The sequence below is a fragment of the Chionomys nivalis genome, chromosome 10, assembly GCF_950005125.1.
Source record: "Chionomys nivalis chromosome 10, mChiNiv1.1, whole genome shotgun sequence".
In the NCBI taxonomy this organism is placed as follows: domain Eukaryota; kingdom Metazoa; phylum Chordata; class Mammalia; order Rodentia; family Cricetidae; genus Chionomys; species Chionomys nivalis.
This window is the reverse complement of record NC_080095.1, coordinates 14,679,163-14,704,179: the sequence shown is the minus strand read 5'-3', so window position 1 is coordinate 14,704,179 and position 25,017 is coordinate 14,679,163. Positions and strand designations below refer to the sequence as shown.

The 25,017-nt window shown below is 56.5% G+C and overlaps 1 protein-coding gene across 2 annotated transcripts; it reads left to right on the top strand.

The window, feature by feature from the left end:
* Window positions 1-1,236: 1,236 nt before the first annotated feature.
* Cep170b (centrosomal protein 170B) lies at window positions 1,237-24,737 on the top strand. 2 transcript variants are annotated; one of them, XM_057782346.1, is made up of 18 exons: window positions 1,237-1,432; window positions 3,710-3,841; window positions 9,311-9,400; window positions 10,022-10,102; window positions 10,545-10,601; window positions 11,629-11,767; window positions 13,632-13,736; window positions 13,823-14,296; window positions 14,677-15,389; window positions 15,681-15,854; window positions 16,125-16,215; window positions 16,390-18,063; window positions 19,438-19,576; window positions 21,370-21,529; window positions 21,850-21,993; window positions 22,133-22,221; window positions 22,564-22,657; window positions 22,818-24,737. In XM_057782346.1, the coding sequence occupies exons 2-18, from the start codon at window positions 3,737-3,739 to the stop codon at window positions 23,115-23,117; spliced, it is 4,629 nt and encodes a 1,542-aa protein (XP_057638329.1). In that variant the 5' UTR covers window positions 1,237-1,432; window positions 3,710-3,736; the 3' UTR covers window positions 23,118-24,737. The 2 variants fall into 2 exon arrangements, with proteins under 2 accessions (XP_057638329.1, XP_057638328.1); XM_057782345.1 differs by having other exon boundaries at window positions 19,333-19,576.
* Window positions 24,738-25,017: the final 280 nt, after the last annotated feature.

The following is a 25,017-nucleotide window of genomic DNA, read 5'->3' as shown; positions in this document are numbered from 1 at the left end:
TGTGCCTCCATCTCTTTCAGTCCCTCTAGCCTCTCCTAGGAGTCCTGACCTCCCCCGCAAAGTACTCCCATTCGCCCACATGGACATCTAGAGCTCTCACCAAGGTCTTCTTCTGAGCAGGTCTCAGCTGGCACAAACCTCCTGCGCCACACTGTCCTTGGGATGGCATCCAAAGCCCAATCACTGGGCCACATTCTTTTTCTGCCCCTACCGCAAGTTCGCAGAGTCTAACAGCCAGGCACATTCTTACGAAGATGTTTCTACCTGCCTCTTCCTGGTGGGCTTGCCTCTGTTCTTAAGTTGTGTCCTTCTCTAGGGAAGGGCTGGGCAACTATGACCGCAGGCTCTGAAGCCTGGACTTCGGGGAGGGGTGGACTGGGTTGCACCCTTGCAGCTCCTCTTCCGCAGGATGAAGTCTACATTCCAGGCTTGGAGTCCTGCTTTGCGTGCCACTTCTGCCAAGGCCTTCACTGTTACTCCTGACCACAATTCCTCCACCACTTCTTCAAAGCCGCCCCGCCCGCGCTAATCCCTTCCCCCTCGGCTCTCGAGGGACACCTGATACCTCCATTGTTGCACCTGGCACCAACTAGCGGTCGGTGAGAACTTACCTCTGGAACTAAGAGCGCCTTCGGAGTTCCCCGCCCTTCTCTGCCCAGCCCACTGCGACGTCCAGGTAGGTTGGCGTCTTTGCCCACCACCCACCCAGTCCCGAGTCCACGGCCGGTCCAGCATCATCGAGGGCGCAGGAGAAAGAGACCCAGCTGGACGCACAGGCTTCTGGGACTCATCCTACTTCCTTCGCCCCGCACCTCTCGACCGGGCTGAAGGGCCAAAGGTTGGGGCTGGGAGCGCGACTGGAGCCCTGACTTCTGGAATGTGGTTAAGTGTTAACTATTCGGCTCTGGGCCAGGATACTGGGCAGCTGTACGGCCGGTTCCGCAGCCCTGGAGGAGCCGAAGCCGGAGAAGAGAGGGTCGGGTACACAGGGTGGGGAGATGCGTAGCCCCGAGCCGGGGACAAAGGTCGATCGTCAGTTTCTCCGGCCCGATCGTTTGAACCGGGTAGGACGGACTGAACGGGAGGGTGCGCTCAACCTGTGGGGTGGCGCTGGAGAGTCCAGCTCACCTGCTGCGGCTGACCCGCCCTAACCTGGTTTCCGGAGGGCGGGGCATACGGGGCGGGGCGGGGCGATTCGGGGGCGGGGCGCGTTGGGGCGGAGCGTGCCGCCGCAGACGTCAGGGGACCCGCCGCGCGAGGCCGCGGTCCGGCGCTCTGCCCGTGGGCTCGGCCGGGGCTGCCGCCAGCGTGCGGGCCGCGCCGGGCATGTCCTAGGCGGCGGCCCCGCCCAGCGCTCGGCCGGCCGGGCGGAGTGCCGGGCTGGGTCGGGCCGCGACCAGGCGGGCGAGCCGCGGGTCTGGCGGGAGCACAGGTAGGACTCAGGAGGGGCCGCGCCGGCCCTGCGCTCACGGCGGCTGGGCCTCCAGCATGGCACCTGCGCGCCTCAGGGCCACACGGGGAGCGGGGCGGGCCTGGACAAAGGCGGCGGCGAGGAGGGCGCTGGGCGCCTGGCTCACCTGGCCGGGCCAGTGCCCGCCGCCGCCGATGCTGCCCAGGTCTGTGCGCGCCTGGGAGGGGCCGCCTGGCACCGGCGACAAGGCCTGGCCCCGCGCATGTCTTCTCGGCCTGCCAAGCGGGTAGACCTGGGCGCCGGGTCCCCGCCCGGGCACGGCCAGAGCTGATTCAGGAGACAACGCCGCTCCCTCCCCCTCTGGGCCTGGCGCGCCCGCCCGCCTCCCAGCCTCCTCCCGGCTGCACCCCCCCTCCCGGTCCCTCCTTCCGTCTGCCTTCTCTCCTTTTCCTTTTCCACCACCGTCTCCCTGCTTACCCTGCCTCCTCTGGGCCTGTCGGCGGCTGGGAGGGGACCTCGTTCTGTCTGCTCCTTTCAGCCACTGTGCTGCCCCCTGCCTCCTTCTGTTCCTCAGCATCTGCATCGCCACCTCCTCCTTCACCTTCGGGTGGTGGCTCTTCTGGCTGACGCGGCTGAGGGGACAAGTTTGGGGTGTTTATTTTTCTCCCTCCTAGCAACGATGGCCGGTCCAACCCAGCCCAAACCTCTTCCAGCAAGCCCTGGCTCCGAATCCTTTCCAAGTTGGACTGGCAGTGTCAGTGGTCACCTAATGACCAGGGTCTGGGGTTTGGCCTCCCCCTCCTTTGAGGTAGTCCCCGTGACTGCTGTCCACACTGAGATGGCAGCAGGTGATGTCAAGAGTGGGAGACATTTAGGCTGGGTGGGGCTGGGAGGCTCAGTGACCCTCTGGGGCTCCCTCGACAGCTTGACACCTTTGCTGATCGGATTGGGTCTTTCTGGGAGTTAGGGCTATGGAGACCCCCATGGGGTCTGTGTCGTGGGGGCTGCAAGGGCATTGAAATCTCACTCCTTTACTCTCTGCCCCTCTAGGAGCTAGACCCTAACGAAAGGAGGGCGGAGTTGGGTAGGGGGTGTGTTCCTGACCACCTGGAGCTATTTTCTACTGGGGCAGGATTTTTTTCCATCTTCCTTCTGCGTCTTGATGGAGTGCTATAGGATGCTTGGTCACTTGGGCCTTCACAGATGGACAGAGCCCCGTATTTTTGCCTGCTGCTTACCCTGAAGGGAACTGAGACCTGGGTGAGCAGCCCTGTGTTGAGGCCTCTAGGCTGACTACTGGACATTTCAGGACAAGGCCTGGGCCCTGTGATCAGTGTGACCTCTTGTGTGTGTGTGTTCATATTTCCCAGAGAGATGGGGGAGGGCCTTATATGGCTGGCTGTTCCTGCCTCAGTGATGGCTCCTACCTGACGAGCCCTGTGCAGGACCCAGATTCTTTCTGTACTCCCTTGCCTCTCATCTAAGTTCAAACTCTTGCACGCTGGGGCTCTGCTTTCACCTCTGTTCCCCAGGGTGGCCACTCCTGTCTATCCCACATTGCTGCCTTACCCCTTCCACTTGCTTAGTTGTTCCTGCTATTTCTCAGTCTCCTGACTGCCAGCTATTTCCTTATGAAGTGTGAGTGTATGTGTGAGTGTGTGTGTGTTTTAAGGCACAAGGGGTCACATCCAGGGCCAGACACCCACCTACAAGCGCTATGCCACTGAGCTACACCCCAGTCACTCTACTTGTTCTTCACAATATGTGAAGAACTAGACTGTGATGCACTGGGCCCCAGGAGCTCTGGACTGCCCTCTTGGACTATTATGCCAAGACCATACCGGTATGATAACAGTGTCACACAGAGCCACTGCCCAGACCCATGCTTGAGACCATGCTCTGCTCTCAAAGCCAATTTCCTGTGTGTGAATTTTCATGTTGTGCCGGGCCCTGTAGTGATGGAGCCAGTGTTGTGCTCCGAGGACTTCTTCCTCACCCCAGGATTTGAAGAGTGGCCTGCTGGGGGGAAGCAGACCCTCTGATACATCCTGGAGACTTCAGTGGGCTGGGTACTACCGAGGAACTATTTCTCAGGGTTCACTCAGACGTGTGGATCTGTCCTTGGGCAATATGACTAGAGTCACCTAGAGAGAAAAAGGATGCAGCGTATGGAGGACAAAGCAGATACTGAGACCTTGGCTATGAGTCTTTAAAGGAGCAGGTCTTTGCTGCCTTTGGGCATATCCAGGGGACCAAAGTCCAGGCTGGGGAGCCCTACTGTTGTCCTTTTCCCTGCAGGGCCAGGTAGGCCTCCTCAGTGCCAAGATGAGCGTCACATCATGGTTCCTGGTGAGCAGCAGTGGCACCCGCCACCGGCTCCCACGCGAGCTCATCTTCGTGGGGCGTGATGAATGTGAGCTCATGTTGCAGGTGAGTGGGGGCTTCTTACATTTGGGAAGGTGGTTCGGGGACATCAAAGCCAGGAAGAGACCCCTCACCACCTGGGCCCTAGACCCACAGGTGGGCATGAGCAGGGGTGTGAGTGAATGTTCACGGACCTGGGCTTTTGCTCCTTCATGTCAGACATGTTTCTGACAAGAAAGCACTTAGTGCCAGGGCTCCAGGCAGGGTGAGAAGGTCCCCTGTGCTGATGACGAGAGAAGGTACTGAGGTGGGTCATTTGTGTCCTTATTGCTTAGCTATAGGGGTAGCCTGAGGGCTGTCCTGGAGGTCTTGTTCCCAAATGTGTCCAGATGTGTCACAGTGCTGGTGACCTTTTTATGTGCCTTAACAAGATGGGTCCCCTCACTGGGCTATAAAGGGTGATATGGCTGGGCCACCTAGGATTCAGAGCCTGAGTTGGGTTTCTTGGGGCTTATGCATCTGGCTTGGAGACCAAGAGAGGGATGGTGTGCTGACCTGCAGGGTCCATCCTGGTTTGGGGGTACAGTGGGCTCTCTGCAGTTCTGAACTGCTTCTACTCCAGCATAGAGTATGTGATCCTAACCTCAAGCCTTGGGCTCCATGTCCTGTTATGGAAACCTTAGAAGGAAGTGAATGTCTCAATGAGCTCATCTGGTCCAGTTAAGGGGTCTGCTCAGGTACAGAGCAGCTGCCTAGTTGCCCCTGGGAGTGTTGACTCCTAGATGGGTCTTGAACTTGAGTTCCCATGTACAGTAGGGCCACACCACACACTCCTAGGAGGTGTAAGGTTCCTAAGAGTGGGCTGGGCTTGAGCTGAGCACAGACAGTTGGACAGCACCCGTCCAAGGCTAGCTCAGCCCAGTCCCTGTGCTGCTTTCTGGGTGTTTTTGTTGGAACCGGTCCCTAGCAGCATGGTGTTAAGAGGTGGTGACATAAGGGTCCTCATGCATGGGAGAGGTCTGTCTTAGGTTTCTGTTGCAATCTAAACCATCACTAAAGGCAACTTGGGGAGGAAAGGGTTTGTCTCACCTTACAGTTTATACTCTATCTAAAGGAGTAACCCAGAGGCAGGAAAGATCGAAGTAGGGGCTGTGGAGGAACGCGGCTTACTGGCTTGGATAGCTTCTGGTCTGGGTGCCCCTGCATTTCTGCGCTCCCTCGCCCTGAGGGATGTGATTATTTATGGGAGGGTGTCTCTCTTTTACATACAGAAGCTGAAGCTTGGGAGGTCATGCAGGTATATAATGCAGAGAAGCTGAATCTCTTCTAGCACCCCTGCAGTAGACTTTGCCCCTTCCCTGCCCTGCTGGCCCTTGTCTCTCACCCTCTTGGCTGCCTGGTGACCAGAGGATTTACATACCATTTGTACCTTCCCTGACTCAGCATCTGAGCTCCCTACTGCTGCTCTGGGATCTTTCAAGTAGCCGAGGCTTGTCATCATCTGTTCCTTCTATCTACATCTCTGCCAGGGGCCACACCCACCATTGCCGCCATTCCCTACCCTACATCGGAGCCTCCAGAGTTCTCCAGCCCCACTCCACACCATCCCTTGCTCTTTGGGGTCTGATTCTACATCCACTTTTCCTACTCATTCTTTCCATTTCTTCTGTCACAGCCCTTGCCACCCCAGCCAGCTCCTGTTCACTTCAGCTCTTGGAGAGTCTTCCTGTGGGTCCTCCCCTCTGGTGTCCATTCAGCCAGCTCTCGCTCTATGCCAGCGCGCGCACACACACACACACACACACACACACACACACACACACACACCCTTGGCCCGCCAAAGCAATGCACCCTGCTTCAAGCCCTATGTGGGGAGAAATGTGAGGAGTCGCTACTGTGTGGAATTGGAGGACCTAGGACTGGCCACACCTGTCAGCATGAGTGCAGAGCAGTGAGAGGGGAGCTGTCAGCGGAGGGGGGGGGGTAGAAAGGACCTCCGTCTGAGGAGCTGGAAGGGCTACTGTAGAGAGGGGAGGCCATGGGAGGACAGAGGGGCAGCCAGTGGAGTCGGACAGTCCCAGCAGGGTCCCAGCTGGTTAAGAGAGATGTGGCTGACTTGGATCAAGTCAGGCAGAGAGGCCAGATGAATCTTGTTTTGTGTTCTGGGGCAGAGCCATCAACAATAGCCACATGCCATCAATGTGCTATGCTCTCCAGGGCCTGCTGTTTATTCAACACAGTGTTCCCAGTGCAGGCCTGCCTGGCACAGAGCCAGCCATTAACTACATGCTGTATCATGCGAATGTGAGCATGGGCATACACATGTGTACGTACATATGTGTCTGCAGGTGTTTATTTTTTATGTTATGTATGACATATGTTTGTACCCCTATATGCTATTAGCTGATGTAGAGCTGGCTTCTGCCTCCACCTAGTCTGTTCTTTGGCTGTCCTTGGTTATGTGTGACACCCTAACCCAGAAAGCACATCCCACAGCCAAGCAGTCTCAGAGGCCCTGTGCACATAGCAAGTGTGGCCAGCTGCAGTGGGTACCTATAGCTCTGCTATGCTTATACTGGAGATGAGCTGGCAGGAAGGCATGCCCAGAGGTCTGGGTGTGACCACTGCTAGGGTCAGTACAGCCAGGACAGGGCTCTACCCATGAAGGGTGCCAGGCTTGAACTTTAGAAACCTATCATTTTAACATTTTAAGTAAGCACAGGCCGTTGACCTTCCTTTAGCATGTGCCTGGTGTTCTCTGGGAACTTCGATTGTCCACTCTCTCTCTGCAGCCAGCTCTGAGTGCTGGTCCAGAGCTTCATCTCCTGGCTGGACTGGCTTCTAGCTTCTGAGCATGTGGGTGCAGCTAGGTTGTAGGTTTTGGTGATAGGAGATTTCTGGTTAGGGGTGGCAAGGAAGCAACTGCATGCCTACCCTCTCTGAGAGATACTTATCAGGAGGGACAGTCCTAGGAGTTGGTGAGCTTCCAAACCTACTGAGTGGGGCTCCTAGGATCCCTGTGTCAATTCAGAGGTGAGGATAGGAGTGATACTGTGGGAAGAGAACGGGTGGATGCATCATGAGGGCTGGAGCCAGGCTAGGTGGGAAGGAAGTAGTATGGCTAGAGCCTGTCTTGCCTGGCAGGGAAAGGGAGATGTGAGAGCCCTCAGGGCTTTGGGGTTCTGGATATGCAAGCCCAGGGGGCTCAGGAAATTACTCCGGACTGGGCAAGGTTGGATGATGGCAAGGACTGTCAGGCGAAAATGGGGAGAGACCATGTTTGGATGTAGACTGAAATCTGTTGATTATAGTGGCTAGAAGAGTGCACCCCTAGGAATGGCCAGAGACATGCTGGGTGGGAATTCCAGGGAGGATCCTGGAGGGCAGAAAGGGCTGAAGTGACCAGAGCTCTTCAGCATAAGTGGAGGAGGTGGTCATCAGGTTCAGAGTATGTGACGCTGCAGGCAAGAGGTTCTCCAGCCTGGTAGGGTCAGTTTGCAGCACATCTGTCAATCAAAGCTACCATCCCATTCCTCTCAGGTTCCCAGAGCCTTCGGCTTTCTTGGACCATACCCACATCCCCACCCTTCCTGGACCTCAGCCCTCAGTCTGTGCTTCCTGAAGCAATGGGTCTCCCTTGCCCCAGAGCCTTTGTGCTGCTAGGGACCGAGAGGTGATGACTCGTGCACAGAGCTAGGTACAGGCCAGGGTTTGGTGAGAAGGTGAAATGGCAGCTGGCCTGGTCCTTGAGCTGTGCCATCCAGGGCCAGAGAAAGAGGGGGGTATCTGTGGGTGCAGCTATAGACAGAGAACTTGGACCAGCCCAAGATGGGCCCTGGGGATGAAGCTCACCATCTCAAGGTCAATGGCACACTCTGTCAGAGACTTGGAGCTTTGGGAAGAGGTGAGCAAGACAGGCTTGGGGACATCACAGTGAGACATGGAGCAGACTGAATCCGAACCTGGATGTCCCTAGCAGAAATGTGGGCTGCACTGAAGGAGGGAGCTAAAGGATGACCATCCCTGGACACTGCCCTCCTTGTGTCCCACTCACTTCCAGGAAGAACTGAGGGTCCTGCAGGATGAGGTGTGGTCCTTTCTTGCCCCCCAGAACCCACCTCACTACAGCCCATCATCATGGACAAGCTGGTCAGTCACCTTGGGGCTTCAGTGTTTGCTCCCCAGGTGGCAGTGGCTGTAGGGCATAGACGCTGGGCTATGGGCCACCTGGAACTCCAGCTGCAGCCCTGTCTTTAGGACCTCCCCTGGTATCTCCCCTGAGGCTGGAGATAGTCTCCTCTGCCAAGCTGGATGGCTAGTAGTAGGGGTGGGCTGGGCCAGAGCCCATGACCATCCTCTCCCCTGTCTCTGCTTTGTGCCTGGCCCTGGAGGGGTGCTCACCCTGAGTGGATTAATTATTGTTGGAGGCGGGACAAGATGATGGTACCTGGAAAGAAGAAGGGCTGGGCTGTAGTGGGGCAACTTGAGAGGCCCCGAGTGAGCAGCTGGAGGGGCATGCGCCCTGATTTATGAGCTGAGAAACCCATACCCTCGTATGTCCTCTGTCAGCTGCGGGGTTGTCTTGCACCAGAGGCTCTCACCAGTGTGCTCTGGAGGTGGACCTTGTGTTTTGGAGGCACTGCCTGGGATATGCTTCATCTGAGCTCAGCGGCTTCCCTGAGTTGCTTGAGTCTATTGTCCTCTCTTAGGCTGAGCTCCTCCGGGCAGGGAAGGGGGCCAGCCAGACACCACCGCTCCTAGCAGTGCAGGTTATAGTATGTGGTATGGGGATGGAGACGAGCCCTGGTGCTACGTGCTAAGATAGCCAGCCTTGTAGACTGGGTGGCGTGGACCACGCTGACAGTGTCTGAGCCGGTACCATGACCCTATTCCAGCCTACATCTTGGGGGGTAGAATCTGGTGTTCAGCCATGTGAAGAGTTGGGTGACTAACCTTGGGAAGGGTCCTGTGCAGGTTTGTGGTCAGGAAGGGTGAGACCACCTTGGAGTATAGGTACTACATTTATTGAAATTAGTGCCTCAAGCCCTGCTGGGGTGGGGCAGTGGAAGCTGGATGGGGGAACCAAGTGGCAAATGAGTGCTACTGGAGGTGAATGTGCCCATCACATAGGCTTTGGATGCTCCTGTGAGCTGTGCCAGGGTGCAGCCCACTGTCCCCTTTCCTTCTGGCCCAAGTGGAACTAGGCTGGCCTCCCTACCTGCCCTTGGCAGGGAACAGCCTGTTTCAGATGACCAGAGGTTTCTGTGCCCTCCCACCCTGACCTAGGAGCCAGTGCCTTGCACTGGGAACGGGGTGCTGAGGAGGGTGTTTTTGGAAGGAGAGGCTGGTTTGGCAGAGAGGATGGAGTGTCCCTGGTACCTTGCACATCTCTGTGGCTTTCTGTGGCAGCTGGGTGGCTTTGACTGTACACTGGGGAGCTCGGGCTTTGAGGCCTATGGGTATTGGTATAGGCATTGACATGGGGGACCTGACCCTGGGATGGGGCATCTGAGGACCACTGTCCATTTCCTGTAGTCCCGCAGTGTGGACAAGCAACATGCTGTCATCAACTACGACCAGGACCGTGATGAACACTGGGTGAAGGACCTGGGCAGTCTCAATGGGGTGAGTGTACTGGATTCGTGGTCCCACCCAAACTCTGATCGCTTCCTTCCCTCCAGTTCCTCAGCTCTACATGGCAGAGCTCTGCTGGGCTAGGAAAGTACAAAGCTAGGAAATGAGATGTGCCCAGCCCTACTGGGAGTGCGAGTCCTTCTGCTCACTGAATGTGACTAGGGAAGGAGGGCGGTTTTGACTACAGGTGAGAGGAGCTGGACATGGGGTAGAAGGATAGGGATGGCCTCTCCGGGGCTTCGTGTGGCTGTCCTATGTAGACATGTCATTCTACATTTGTTAGACACTGACCTTTTCTGCTTGTGCAGTCCTGAACAGGTGTCCACAGCCACCTCAGCATGCCTTGCCTACACGGTGTAACCCGGGCCTTCAGCTCTCCTCCTCCCTGGTCTCCCTGTCAGATAATGCAGCCCTTCCTGCAGGGCCTGTCACACACTAGGCTTTGGGGAATCCCTGGGGCATCTGGCCCCAGTTCCAATCAGGGTTTTCCACCTGGGCCCTTCAGGGTGTGATACCTGAAAGGGGTACTCAGTTGTCCCTAGGACAGTGAGCCAAGAGTGCAGGAAGGCAAGGAGGATCTACTTAGGCCTCCTCTTCTCCTTTCTTCCCTAGACATTTGTGAATGATGTGCGCATCCCCGACCAGAAGTACATCACACTGAAGCTCAATGACGTCATCCGCTTTGGCTATGATATCCTTCTCTACTTTGCTTCCTCAGGACCAAGGCCACAGTTGCTCTGCTGTCTTAAAGCAGATTAGGGGATTTCTTAATCATAGCCGAGACTCTCAGGCTTAGAGGTTACCTGGGACTGGGCTTCCTCTGGTATTCTGTGAGACTCCAGCCCCTGCTGCCTGTCTGCGTGCTCAGCTTAAAGTTACAGAGGGTCTGAGGTACAAACCAGCACTCTTCAGAACCCAGAGTCCTGGTTGACCTTGAATTGTAAAGCCAGGACCTTCTATGCTCTTTAGTGTGGTGGGGCATGATTGATCCTCCCTGAGAAGGGCCCTTTTCCCACCTCCAGGAGTATTTGAGTCCACCTACTCACCGCTGATGACAACAGTGCTGGCCTCCATATTCCAACCACAGGCCCTTCCTGCTCCTCCTGTTCGTGTTCTCCTTAACTTACAGCTACATTCCAACATGTACGTGCTAGAGCGTGTGCAGCACCGTGTTCCGGAGGAGGCACTCAAGGTCAGTGTCAAGCAGGCCCAAGGACTAGGAAAGCCCCACGTTAGGACCTCTGGCTGTCAGGGCTCAGCCCCATAGCCTGCCATTCTCTGCTCAGACACAGCCCCCAGGTTCCGGAGCCACCCTTTGTTGGCTGCAGGTGCCATGAATCAGTGCTGCTTGGCCTGTCCTGCTGGATGGCCCGGTCCAGCAGATGAAAACTAGTCATTACCCTCAGGCTTCTATAGCAGCAGATGGTGGGGCAGCTGGGGAGGGCACAGTCACGGGAAAACTGGGTAGTTGGTCTACTGGAACAGATGAGGATTTCTGAGCCTATAAGATATGGCCTTGGACCTTCTAAGTCAGGTAGGGGATGGGACGTGGCGTCTTGGCTGGGGAGATAGCCCTTCATGCTGAGCTGGGGAGCAAGAATGTAGGTGGGGCACTGGGATCACCTAATAGAAAGCCAGGACCACTGGGAGGAGAGTGTACTACAGTGAGCCAAGCAGAGTGGAAAGCCAGACCACACTTCTTCCTTGGGCCCTGGACCCTCTGGGTTGGTGTCTTTGAGAGCACTAAGGTCACATCAGTTGGAGTCTGATCCAGGCAGTTAGGGTCCAGGGGGCTATGGCAGGCCAGTGTTTCCTTGTCTATATGGGTCGTGGAGGTTGAGCTCTCATGTGAACCATGTAAGTGGTCTCTCTTTACCTGGTTTCCCAAAGGAATTTGTGAAGTGAGGGGCCACATAGCTAGGTCCCTGAGCGGCTCACCTTCCCAAGGCCCTGCCTGCTTCAGGTGGGGCCTGGGGGATGATGGTCTCTAAGACTCTGCTCTTGAGATCCTTGCTTGCTCTCTCCCTTCCAGAGAAGCGAACTTCAGCTCTCTCCCTAGGTCTGTGAGCTAGAGGATCCTCCACAGGCCTAGACCCCTCAGCTGCCCACCAGATAGACTAGTCTTAGGTTCTTTCTGTTCTTTTGGAGGAGAGGCAGGGCTGCCTGGGATGTTTCCCAAGGCTGACATGCTACCCCCCACCCTGTGTGCTTGTCCACAGCACGAGAAGTACACCAGCCAGCTGCAGGTGAGTGTCAAGACCTCTGCACCCAAGAGGGGTGAGGCCCTGCCAGAACACACGCCTTACTGTGAGTCCTCACAACCCAGACCAGAGAAAGGGGACCGAAGACACGGAGCAGGTAGGCCATGGGTGTGGGGACCAGGATGGATGGGGGAGGGCGAAATGCAGAGTCACCCAGTGCCTGTGTTTCCATTTCTTGTCTCCCATTGCCCTCTGTATACCGTCTTCGCCTGTTTTATTTCCCATGTGACTTCTCTCCCCAGCTTGCACTCCCAGCTTACAGCAAAGCTCAGTAGTCAAGGCCCAGGTCTGCTTAACCCTGGACTTGTGCCCACTTTTCTCAGGTCCTGGGAGTCTCCTACAGTTGAATGATTATCAGATGGCCACCCTTGTGGTCTGCATCAGGACAGAGGCAGGCAGGTCTAAATTGCCTAGTCAGGATTCTGGGCCTAATTCTGCAGGTCACATGGCCACTGGGGTTAGGGTGGGTAGTTGAGTGCAAGGTACATTTAGGGGGCGAGTGCAAAGGTGAGCAGTGGTACGTGGGTCTCGGTGGGCACGAGATAGCATAGCATAGCATAGCATAGCATAGCATAGCATAGCATAGCATAGCATAGCATAGCATAGCAACAGGAGGTGTAAGTCCTGCCTGGATGTGCAGTGGTAGCTGGACAAGTATTTCTAGGAAGCCAAGGTTCATGCTCTTCCTGCATCAGGAAGGTCACCTTGTTGCCCAGCCGTGACCAACATCTGTGGGTCAGCCCATGTACCCACATGTAGTGTCGTGAACTGCTGGGGTGCAGGTGTGCCTTGAACAGTGAGCCATCTGCCTCTGGAGCCTGACCCGTGCTTGTCTGTGGGAAGACTACTGGGAACTGGGCAGGTTTCCAGAAAGTCATCTGACCTGTTCAGAGCACCTGTCAGTGTCCAGGCTGTGCATAGACACAGCTGGTGACAATGGCTTGGAGCTGTCCCTGAGGTTATAGCAGGTGCAGTCAGTTGGGCAAGTAGGTTTCTCAGTCCTACAAAGCAGACACAGCACTTCGGGAGACCCAAGATAGGCTTGGAGCCAACAGCAGACACATACTGCTTCACATACAGCACTGGGTAGAAAATGAGGTCCTTAGGCAGTGGTCAGGGCGACAAGAGGAGAGAGGAGTGGGTGGTGGAATAGATCGGTGCATATGGCATACCACATAGTGAAGCCAATCTCTGTATAAGGAATGCATGGTGATTTTGTAAGAGTGGAGTCCCTTGAGGAGAAGGAGACATGTACAAAATACAAAGGCATATTCTCCATTCCACAGGGACACTCATTGACTGTCAGGTAACTTCAGACCCTCTTGCTGCCTGCTAATGTGAACAGCTGGGCCGGTAACCAAGACTCTGTTGGCTGTTGGACCCAGCAGAAATCCAAAGGGTTTATGGGGATATGACTGTTTGTAATCAGAGCCAACACCTTGTCCTGGGGCATTGGAGTTTGCTCTTGCCCAAATAGGAGCTAAAAACCTAGATTCATGGGACGTACCGTGTTAACCTAGACAAGGATCCAAACATTAAAATAAACTCACCAAAAATGTCACACTAGCTACTCAGACAGTGGTGGCCTTCAGCTCCAGGAGCATCCATGGCAGCAGAGCCATTTCTAGAACCTTAGAAGAGGCTGGACCTGGTTTGTGGACTCTTATTGCCCTGTATACTGTAAGGCAGAGGGTGCTGCCTCCTTCCCCCAGGACTATGGACTGTGGGACTGTAGGATAAGCCTTCCTTCATTACTTTGAGAGAGGTTCAGGTAGGGCCAGTGGTCATCTTTGCCCATAGATGTAGAAACAGGTCCAGAGTGGTCAACAACTGGCCAGGGACTTAAGGAGCTGCAGGTCCCAGCTGGGAGGTGAGACTAGGGCCTGGTCCACAGATGGGCCCTGTACAGATCTTCATGTTGGGAGCCAACTGTAGTCTAAGTTCCGAACTCTCGCCTACAGAGGCAGTACCTTACCGCACACCACTGTACGGGCAGCCCTCTTGGTGGGGGGAGGATGACAGTGCCACGCCACCTGAAGACCGGCACCAGGAGGAGCCCTACCCAGGTGAGTCTCAGTGCCCTGGCTAGGACTGGGTGGAAGGGTGGCAGGGTGGGTTTTAAAAGGCTTGGCCTGAGGACCCCTTCCTACAGAGCGTCCCAAGGACCTGGCACAGCAAAATGGTGAATTGGAGAGCTGCCGTGCTTCTGCTGAGCCTCCAGACTACTCGTTCAGACGTGAGCCCAGCTACTTTGAGATCCCCACGAAGGAAGCCCCACAGCCACCACAGTTCCCTGAGGTGCCAACACAGGAAGTGCCCACCAAAGACCAGGAGGCAAGTGGTGGTGGGATGGCCCCTGTGGTACAGAGCCATGCCTCCTTCACCATTGAGTTTGATGACTGTAGCCCAGGCAAGGTGAAGATCAAAGACCACATCACTAAGTTCTCCCTGCGCCAGCGGCGGCCCCCCAGCAAGGAGGCCACACCTGTGGAGATGGTCTCAGCCGAAACCAAGGTGGCTGACTGGCTGGTGCAGAATGACCCAAGCCTGCTGCGCCGGGATGGCCCAGGGGATGACCGTCACAGCACCAAAAGTGATCTTCCTATCCACACCCGAACTCTCAAGGGTAAGTACCCGCTGGCACCTGGCTATCCTGGAACTCGTTTTGTAGATCAGAGTGGCCTCAAACTCAGAGATCTGCCTGCCTCTCCCTCCTGACTGGGCAAGTTCTTAAGCTAGGAGGTGTGGCCTGTCCTTACACGCTCACCATATCAGTGAGGGTCCAGGTGGTTTAGCTGATTTTCATTTTCCAGTGAATTGGCCAAGAACCACCTGCCTGGTCTTGGGGGCAGTGTCTAGTGTCTTCTACATCAGCGAGCTACATGTGCTAGGTTTCCAGTGGTGCAGGACTTCCTTCCCCATGCAGTCAGTGTGGATCCATTCCCCAGGGGTAGTGATGCTCCCCAGCACTGCTCACTGTATGCTGATGAGTAGGGGTTTTCTCAGGCCACAAGCATGAGGATGGCACACAGAGCGACTCAGAGGACCCTTTGGCCAAGGCTGCTTCAGTGTCTGGAGCCCCAACAGAAGCCAGTGGGGAGCAGGTGCGGCTGCAGAGGCAGATCAAGAGGGACCCCCAAGAGTTGCTGCACAACCAGCAGGCCTTTGTCATCGAGTTCTTTGACGAGGATACGCCCCGCAAGAAACGCTCGCAGTCCTTCACACACACCCCACCTGTAGAGCCCAAGGCCGACAAGCGCAGGGGCGCTGGGGCTGCTGACAGAGAGCGTCCTGGTGTCATGGTCCGCGCAACAGGCAGCAGCTCAGGACCACAGAGGGCCAGCTCACTCAAGCGAGAGAAGACTGAGGAGCGGTTGGGCAACACTTCTCCCATCCCCCGTGCCTCCACGCGCCCCTTTGGCAGTGTGGGGCGCCGCTCCCGCCTGGCCCAGGACTTCATGGCCCAGTGTATGCGGGACAGTTCCCCAGCCACCAGACCTGGCCCTGAAAAGACACCTCCAGTACTGCCTGCCCCTTTGACACCCCGTGGGGCCAGCCCTGTGACCCCCTCAACCACTCCACCACCTCCCACTGACCCCCAGCTGACCAAGGCACGTAGACAGGAGGAGGATGACAGCCTTAGCGATGCAGGCACCTACACTATTGAGACAGAGGCTCAAGACAGAGAAGTAGAGGAGGCTCGGAAGATGATCGACCAGGTATGGTATATGCCATATACCCCCTACGGCGGCTTGTAGGGCAGGAAGGAACTCCAGGGCTGATGATGGTCGTGTTGGGGAACTAGATCTTAGCCTGCTGCTATCAATTATGTGTCTAGTCCAGCTGGGCAAGAGGACTCGGAAGTGGGAGGGCCCCCTGGCTCTGCCTCTTACCTTGTCAGAATAGGTCCTGTGTCCTACCCACCATGCCCAGCTGAATAGTTGGGGCCACATCTGGATGGAGGTAGAGATCCAGGCACCTCTGACCCCGATACTATCTTCTTTTGGCAGGTTTTTGGGGTATTTGAATCCCCTGAACTCTCTAGGGTGTCCTCAGCTACCTTCCGCCCAGTCATCAGAGGTGATAAAGATGAGTCCAGTGATGGGGGTGTGGCCCAGCGGATGGCTTTGCTGCAAGAGTTTGCTTCCCGAGCACCGGGCGTTTCCCCTCAGATGGAGCAGCAGGTATGAGGCTGGGTGGTCAAGGTAGAAAAGGGCCACAGCTGCACACCTGGGACTGAGTCCTGATACACTGATGAAGCTGACCAGTTGGTGATAACATTGGGGTCACACAAGCCTAGGAAAAGCCACAGACCTTCTTCCTGGCTGCTTTTGAAGAGGGTGTTCCCTCTGGCAAGTATAGTGTGAGTGTGTCTCTTCTAGCACCTGGCCTCTGTTCTGGACTTGTGCCTCCCGTTCTGTGGATATTTCAGTTTCTTGCCCTTCTCCCTGCAGAGTCTCTTGGTCCCAGGCTCCCCTGGAGGTCAGAAGTGGATTTCCCGATGGGCTAGCCTAGCTGACAGCTACTCAGATGCTGGCTTGGCAGGTATGTGAACCCAGAGTTGTTGTAAAGGGTTAAGGCCATACCAAGGTAGCCTCAGGTCCTGACCATAAACATAGTTTGCCTCAGCCTGTGCCTGGAAGAGGGTTGGGTCTCTGTGTGCATGTGGGGCCTGCAGGTCTGTAGCCATTCTAACTGTACTGGCCTTGTGCTTTGCAGAGGATGGTCCTGGACGAAGAACCGGAGAGCCTGAGGGGGCCCTGCCTGTGCGCACTCGGCGACTGCTCCCTCAGTTGCCCAGTGATAGGGCTGACAGCCCTGCAGGTCTTGAAGCTGCCAGGCGGAGTGGCCCAGGTCCACCAGAGCTGGGCAGTGAGCAGGCTAGTCGCCTTATAAGCCAGGAAGATCTGGACCCTGATAGCCTCAGCGATGCCAGCGGATCAGATGGCGGCCGAGGCCCAGAACCAGGCACAGAACGACAGGAGGAGTTAGCATGGGCCAGGGGTCGGCGCTCACCACGGGCCCCTGGGGAACTAGCCCCCACCTCTTTTTTCATCGGTGATCAGAATGGGGAGGCCACCTTCCCCAAGAAGTCATTTGTGGCTCCTGGAGAGGTGGATGGCGCAGGACGGGTGGTCCAGACCAGCCCTTCAGCAAGGGATGGCCTTTACATCAGTGCCAATGGGAGGATGGTGGTCCAGCTGCGTAGTGGTCGGTCCCCAGAGCCTGACCCGGCTCCACCCAAAGAGGCTCTGGCCTTTGCCCGGCAAGAGAGCTTCACCAAAGAGCCAACCAGCGGCCCCCCAGCACCTGGAAAGCTCCCCCACATTTCTAGCCACCCACTCCTACAAGACTTGGCTGCAACCCGGGCCTCACGCATGGACTTCCACACGCAGGACACCCACCTGATCTTGAAGGAGACTGAGACGGCTCTGGCAGCCCTAGAGGCCCGACTACGCTCCAAGTCTGCAGATGAATGTGAGGGGGGCAGCACCCCCAGGCCTCCAGAGGACTCCCTGTCTGGGGATTCAGATGTGGACACAGCCAGCACCATTAGTTTGCTCAGTGGCAAGAATGGACCCAGCCCAACAACCCCCCAGACTCCAGGGCCGCAGAAGGAGAGCCTGCTGTCACCACCAGCAGCAGTCGACCCAGGGGGTGCTACCCAGGGCAGTGCCCGAGATCGGCTGTCAGAGAAGCAGCATCGCTCACCAGGCCCTGCCGACTTGGGCCATGGAGAGCCATCAAGGCGCCTGGCTATGCGGCGTAGCCATGGGTCTCGAGGGTCCCTGGACTGGCCCGAAGAGGAGCGAGGCTCTGGCCTAGCCCAGCTGCCCAGTTCTAATCATGAGACCCCTGAGGCCACTGGGACAGGTCGACCAGTGCCTCGCCGGAAACCAGTGGCTCCTCCACCATCCCCAGCTGCCAGGGAGGAGCAAAGCCGCAGCTCCACCACTGCTCAGAAGGTGCAGCAGGCACTGACCCGCTCCAACAGCCTGTCCACCCCAAGGCCCACCAGGGCCTCCCGACTCAGACGGGCCCGTTTGGGGGATGCCTCAGACACCGAGGCTGTGGATGGTGAACGAGGGACTGCAACCAACCCTGAGCCAGCGAATCGACCAGCCCCTGAGCAGGCCAAGAAACTGACACGTTTGGACATCCTGGCCATGCCTCGGAAGCGGGCCGGCTCCTTCACAGGACCCAGTGATTCTGAGACAGCCCCGGCCCGCACTGGCTTCTCTGGCCGCAGTGCTGAGCTCTACAGCACCAGTCGTAAGCCCACGATAGCCGAGGCCCGTGCTGCTGCCAGGAAGGCTGCTGCTACTGCTGCCAACACGGGCCCCCGCCAACCCTTTAGCAGGGCCCGCCCGGGCAGTGCCAGATACTCCTCCAGTGAGTGGGGTAACGGGTCGTGAGATGGTGGTTGGGCAGGATGGTCAGCAGCAGCTGAGTCCCTGAGTAAATGTGCACACACATGTGCACTGGCCAGGTGTGCACATGGCTCCTGTGTGGCAGAAGACCCTCCCCAGGGTACCTCCCATCACCCCAGTGGCCTCAGTGCCTGGGCCTTGAGGTTGGCATTGCCACTCTTGGTATCTCTAGGGTAGTACTTCTGATGACTGTGTAGTGGCCCAAGTTGCCCACTTGAGAACCCGAAGAGGGCTCTCCCAAAGTTCTCTGCTTCCTGTCTCCTGTACTCCTGTAGCTGTGAAGCCCAGGGAAGGGTATCTATCGAGTGGGAGCCTTCCTGGCATCCTTTGAACGGCCACAGAGCCCCTGGCCTGAGAGGGCTGTGCCAGTTCACATGCATAGTGACCTCCGCCCCATCCCCTGAGCTGCGTGTGTACAGTAAGGGACAGACTACCGCAGTGCTGGAGCGGCTGATGTTCTGTCCATGTAGCCTCTGTCCCACCCATTGAGGAAGCTATGCCATGCCCCAGTGGATTGAGTGGATTGGTTTGGGCCAAGGTGCCTCCACCCCACCCCTTGGCTTTGCTCTTCCTGGCTGGCTGGCTCTACTTATCCCCTCTGCCTCCCAGCATCTCCTCATAGACCTCTGCCTGTTGGGCCCACTGGGTAGGGACACTGTGGCTGCCTTGATTAAGGACCTCTACTTGGCAGAAACTGCTGTCCCTAACCTGCCAACACTGCTTAGCATGCAGGCCCCATGCACCCTTCATCCAAAGTGTGTTTGCTATCAAAACTGCTTGGGGCTCAGAACATCCTTGAGCCAAGGAGCCTAAGATCCTACCCAGGCAGCCATACCTGAGGATGAGGCTGATTAAGACCGTGGGAACCTGGCATGGACCTCACCCCCCTGTGTGATCCAGCTATGCAGTACCATAGCTGGTCCTTGTGTGTGTCTTACCTCATTTTCTGCCCTTTCCTGGTACCCAAGGACCAGCTCTCATCTCACCAGGCACAGGCATCTGCCCCTGACCCCTCCTAGCCCCCTGGATGCTGCACTGGTCACAGGAGTGCCTAGTCCCTGACCCTGCATGTCCTCTGGGCTGGTGGTGCTTCTGCTGGGGGTTCTGGGATCAGCTGTGATGCAGCATGTCCTTCAGCACAGGGCCCTCATCCTGAGGGACCCTGGGGCTGTCAGGGCACTGAGTGTTCTCTGTTCTGTTCTTGCTTCTGAAACCAACCCACTCACTCAAGATACACGGCGGCGGCAGCAGGGTTCGGATTACACGTCCACCTCCGAGGAGGAGTATGGGTCCCACCACAGCTCCCCTAAACACACACGCTCCCATACCTCAACAGCCACGCAGACCCCAAGGGCCAGCAACTCTGCCAGGACTCGTTCCCAGGCCCCCGGCCCCCGGGACACAGACGATGATGAGGAAGAGCCTGACCCTTACGGCTTCATTGTGCAGACAGCAGAGATCGCAGAGATTGCTAGGTGAGTGATCAGGCCGCAAAGTCCTCCCCTCGGCTGAGAGCCAAGCTGGGCTCCTGACCCTGAGTAGGCACGGAGATTGGTGGGCGGTGGGTAGGTGAGGGGGGTGACCCTGAATAGGCATGGAGATTGGTGGGCGGTAGGTAGGTGAGGGGGGTGACCCTGAATAGGCATGGAGATTGGTGGGTGGTGGGTAGGTGAGGGGGGTGGGTAGATGGACAAATGGGTGATAAAAGTGGATGGATGAGTGAATGAGTGGGTGCAGGGATGGATGGGTTGGTCACTAGGTGGTAGCTCAGTAGGTAAGTAGTTAATTTGGATAGATGGGTGGGTAGGTGGATGGGTGGGTGTCTGTCTAGGAGGGTAGGGAACTTTGAGTTCAACTAGCTAGTGTGACCACAGTTTGTATTCTAAATAAACTTCCTCACATGGTCATTTTCTGGGTATGTTCTGGGAGAGGTGTGTAGGCATGGATCTGGTTGAGCTATGGCCAGTGCCCTGAAAGGTAGAGGACCCCCAGCACCTATGTGGACATCAGGTTTTGTTGAAGATGCTGAACTTGAGGGCTTTTGAGGCACTGAGAAGAGACCAGAAACAGGAGAGTGACCTGTGTAGGAATGGGGACAGTTACTGTAATCTCACAAACAGTGGCTGAGGCCATGGTGGAATGAGGGGACAGGGTAAGAGAGATGGATTGAAGAAGCAGAAGGGGCCTCCTGAGAAGCAGGTGTGGCCTATAGGATGATGTATGGCCCTTGGGTGAGAAGCAAAGGGACAGGGGCTCCCCAGGTCTCAGCCTAGTGTAAGGAGAAACAAGAAAAGACATGACCCTTGTGGGTTTCTCAAGTTCTAGCATTCCAGACTACTGGGCCTAGGAGATGGGTACAGTGTACCTCTGTATAAAACGGGGCCTAACAGTGGCAACATGGGTGGAAGTGGCAGAGGGCTTGGAAATTTGGTGTCACCTGGAGTCACAGGGGCCTGCTTCTGTGTTCTTGATTTCAGAGCCAAGGAACCAGTGAGGGGCCTGGGCAGCCCAGTTGGGGGACCACGAGGGTCAAGTGTGGCAGTGGCCCCGAGGCAGCTGGGGCCAGATCTCTGGCCAGGGTTCAGGTCCTAGGTAGACCCCTGAGGATGCCATAGGGTACCCCGAGTCTGGTGCTGGGGGTTCAAGTGAATGAATATTGGAGGTGATGAGCCTGAAGAACATCTGAAGCAAGAGACAGGCCCTAGGACTTTAGGGGCTCAGGAGCTTGGGTAGACTCGGACAGCACACTCAGGGAGTTGCTGCTGCCTCCTTTGTTTTCTGTCTTCTGGCTGCCCAGGAACCTCACTGGGACTAGCCCAGGACTCTTGTCAGCATAGAGATGTGTGTTCCCCCAAGGTGCGAATCGGAACTTAGCTCTCAGCCATATTGGAAGAGCCACAAGGTCCCTCTGCCCATCTCTGACCTTGGAGTCAGAAGCCCCATATGCTAGCTCTGGTGGTCTCCACCCATTCCTCCCTGCCTTCACTGAGGTGGTACCCACACCTTCTGTGGCTGGGTTGTATACATGCTGAGAGGGCCCAGCAGCCACCATATCTAGCTCCAGTGTTCAGGGGGAGGAGACAGTCTGGGGGATTCCTGCTCACTCTTGCTGACCCTTCCCCAGGCCCAGCTCTGACAAGTCCAGGCCTTTACCCAGCACTGCCTCAGACAGTGAGGTTGTGCTCCCCCTAGTTGAGTATGCATTGGGGCTTGTGGGTCCACCACCCAGAGAGCCTCTAGCAGGGCTCATTTCTTACTGCTGGCACAGGCTGAGCCAGACACTGGTGAAGGATGTGGCCATTCTGGCCAGGGAGATTCATGACGTGGCAGGGGATGGGGACGCACTGGGCTCACCAGGACCTACTCGCAGCCCATCTCTTGGAAATGTACCCAGCACCCCTGCCTCAACCATTTCAGCCCGTGAAGAGGTGAGTTCCAGGCTTCTCGGGTGCATATGCTGGGGGGGGGGGTGTTCGTCTACCAGGGTGGAGGTCTCACCTTGTGCTTCTGGACTTGAGGTGATAAGGCCCTCTGGGCTCCCTACAGAGTCCCTGAGAGCCTGTGGTGTGGGAACTAGTCCTCATGCTAACTGTCTACTTCCAAGGGAGTGGGTGTTGGGAGGGATCTTGAGCAAATGGGGCCTGGGGTTTGTTTTACCTCTTGACCATTTGGAGCAGTGGAGGGGCTCTCTCTACCCTCTGGTGGTTCCTCTGCATCAGCCAATGGTGCCTGGCTGTATTCTCTGCAGCTGGTACAGCGCATTCCAGAGGCCAGCCTCAACTTCCAGAAGGTGCCGCCTGGCTCCATGAACTCTTACAACTTGGATCAGAACATGAACGACAGCCGTGAGGATGCCCTGGCCAATAAGACAAGACCACGGAACCGTGAGGAGGCACGGTGCCCGTCCCATACTGTGTAGCTGCGGTTTGGGGCATGCTCTGGACAGTGTGTCTGGGTTGTAGGATGGAGGCTGGCTAGCTGGGGGACTGGGGGATAGGTCTGCAGCCATAGTAATGCCCAGGTCCTTCTAGGTGATCTTTGATAATCTGATGCTAAACCCGGTGTCCCAGCTGTCACATGCCATCCGTGAAAACACAGAGCATCTTGCTGAGAAGATGAAGTAAGTGAGAAGTCCCTGGGTGCAGTACCAGCAGAGTTCTGTGTGCTGGGCCTAGCATCAGTATCAGAATGTGCCGCCTAAGAGGGTTACACGTCAGTAGCCTGTTCCTGCATGCCTACACTGCTCCCTGAGGTTGGGGCCCTCTCTCCCTCCCCTATCCCAGACGCCCCTACCTGACTTCTTACTGTGAGCATTAGGTAGCTAGTCGTGTTCCTGCTCTGGGCTGTAGTTTCCCTCTTAACTGCAGCAAGGGATGACATCAACTTCACTATGGCAAGAGAGGTCTAGGAAGGTACCATCCTGTGTTCTCTGTCTCTGTCCTTGTCCCTGCTCCCCTCCCAGGATCCTCTTCCAGAATACGGGCCGGGCGTGGGAGGACCTAGAAGCCAGAATCAACGCTGAGAATGAAGTGCCCATCCTGAAGACATCCAACAAGGTGAGAGACAGCAGGACCCTGTCCTCGGGCCTGGCTCCCCAGCCAGGTAGCCTTGCTGAGCTGTCTGGACCATAAACTCAGTCTTGCTCTAAGTCCATGAGGACGCTATGAGGCCCTTGCATGTTCTTACTGTGGCCTACCTCCTCTCTGTCCTTCCCAGGAAATCAGCTCCATCCTGAAGGAACTAAGGCGTGTGCAGAAGCAGCTGGAAGTCATCAATGCCATCGTGGACCCCAGCGTGAACCTGGACCTGCTCATGGGGAACAGGGCTCCTGCAGTGCCCGTTCAGCCAGGGCTTGGGAAAGCCCGGCCAGCAGCCCAGAGCTCAGCCTCGCCTGCCTCGGTGGATGCCTTGCTGCCAGCCCTGCCCCTCAGGAGCTTCCCACAACAGGCAAACTGCGGGCCCCCTGGCCTCCCGGAGCCTGCCTTTCTTCCTGATGCTGAGAGGTTCCTGATCTAACGTGTGGGACTGGCAAGGCCAGCCTTCTTCTGCGTGTGTCCTGTGCCTGCCTGTGCATCTCGCGGCCCACCTGCCTGGCTGCAGGCAGTTCTGTGAAAACCCCATATGTGCCATAACCCCATGGACGGGTGGGTGCCCCCGGGCCCCGCCTCAGCCAGCACACCAACCACTTCATCGAGCCCATGGCTACCCCACCTTCACAGGCCTCCTAGCCTAGCCCCTGGGGCGTCCACTGCCCAGGGCCAGCCCTTGAGGCCACATATTCACCTCCTCTCCGTCACTTTTGTTTTTGTCCCTAGCTTTAAAGGAAAGAGTTCTCTGCCCCATTGCAGGACTCCACCAGGCCTGACTTAGGTGCAGCTCCAGCCTGAGAGACCTGTCTATCCCTGTGTGCTGACTTGAGGCCAGACAGAGAAAGGGGCTGGACCCTTGGGCCAGTCAGTGCCAAACACAGAAGCTGGATGGGCTTGGCAGGTCCCCAAACTGTCCAGAAAGGAAGCTACTTGCTTTGTGGCTCCTGTCTTGAGTCCATGGCTGTAGCTGCTGCGAGTCCATCAGCCTGGGCAGATGAGTGGCTCACGGAGGTGTTTGGGGCAGGAACCCCATGGCTCTAAGCCTTTGGTGCCAACACAACTGCCAAACCCACTGAGTTTGGGTACTGTCCCAGCAAGTCCTCCTGAATGGATTCATCCCAACTAGGGACCCTGGGCTTCCTTACAGTGGGACTGGGTGTAGCTGGGTGGGCCAACAGCCCCTTGGGTTGTGGTGAGTGCTTTACTGGAGTAGCAGAAAAAGATTTGGAAGCTCCTGGCTTTGTGATCTAAACTGTGTACCCCTGTCGTCCCAGATGCTGTGGGAGCTCCTGTGGCCTGATCCTCTGTGGGGCCTGGCAGGGACAGGCCCACTACTGGTTATGCTTTCTCAGGATTTGTTCGGCTGGGGCCTGCCAGGTGAGCAGAGTGTGGCTGCCTGGCTGCTGCCCTTGCTGATGTTTCTGGAGGCACTAAGCCAAAGAGCCCGTTGGCTGGGATGGGATGGGAGCGTCCCATATCAACCAGGCTGGCGTGGGTGTGCTCTAGGCCCTGCCGGATGTGTGTGTGGGTGTTGCTCCTGATCAGGACCTATCTGCTGGGGGAGAGGTAACTGCGGTGGGAGACCCAGAGCCCTCAGGGGTAGCATGGGTCTCTCTGTTTACACTTAGCTGATAGAGTGTCATGCACGGGTCCTGTGTGCCTCTGCCCAGCCCACCTGATGTTTACGTGTGTTTTAGAGCCTGCCGTTTGTCTGGAGGAGGTGCCAGCCCAGCCTGTTGGCTGCTCCCCCGCATGTCCCACACATTGCCCACAGCCTGCTCCCATAGTAAATGGCTGTCCTGCCTCCCACCCCTGGTCATCACTGTACAATTTTATTTTTAATGCACAAATTGGTGTTCCTCCTCACATTTAGTTCCTTCGTCCCTCCAGCCTTCGACCTGGCGTTGGTATCCTAATTGCCTGGCTTCTTGAAGGTATCTCTGTACATTGTTCTCAGGTGGTCTTGTGGATGTCTTTCAGAAAATGGTTATTTTATATGATTTGTCATGAAATTCGTTCTAATAAATCATTCTTCCACGTGGCAGCACACCAGCGTCTGCCGCCTTAGCTCTCTGGGGATGTGGTGTTGGGGTGGCTATGTTGCCTTGGCACAAGGAGTCTCTGTGAGCTAAAGACACTGATAGCAGCAGGTGCAGAAGCATGCGCTTTTGATCTGAGAACTTAGTAGGCAGTGACCTCTGTCCGTCTGAGAGCAGCCAGGGCTACACAGAAAGACTCGTATGTATGTATATGTGTGTCTGTGTGTTTGTGTGTATGCATTTTTAAAAATCTATCTTTTCATACAATAATTTCTACTGCAACCACCC

Excerpts from the sequence above, each read along its gene's own strand:
- Cep170b (XM_057782345.1), top strand. The coding sequence starts at position 3,737 with ATGAGCGTCACATCATGGTTCCTGGTGAGCAGCAGTGGCACCCGCCAC. Across the intron at positions 14,297-14,676 it reads CCACACCCGAACTCTCAAGG|GCCACAAGCATGAGGATGGC; the intron begins GTAAGTACCCGC and ends GGGTTTTCTCAG. Across the intron at positions 15,855-16,124 it reads CCCCTCAGATGGAGCAGCAG|AGTCTCTTGGTCCCAGGCTC; the intron begins GTATGAGGCTGG and ends TTCTCCCTGCAG.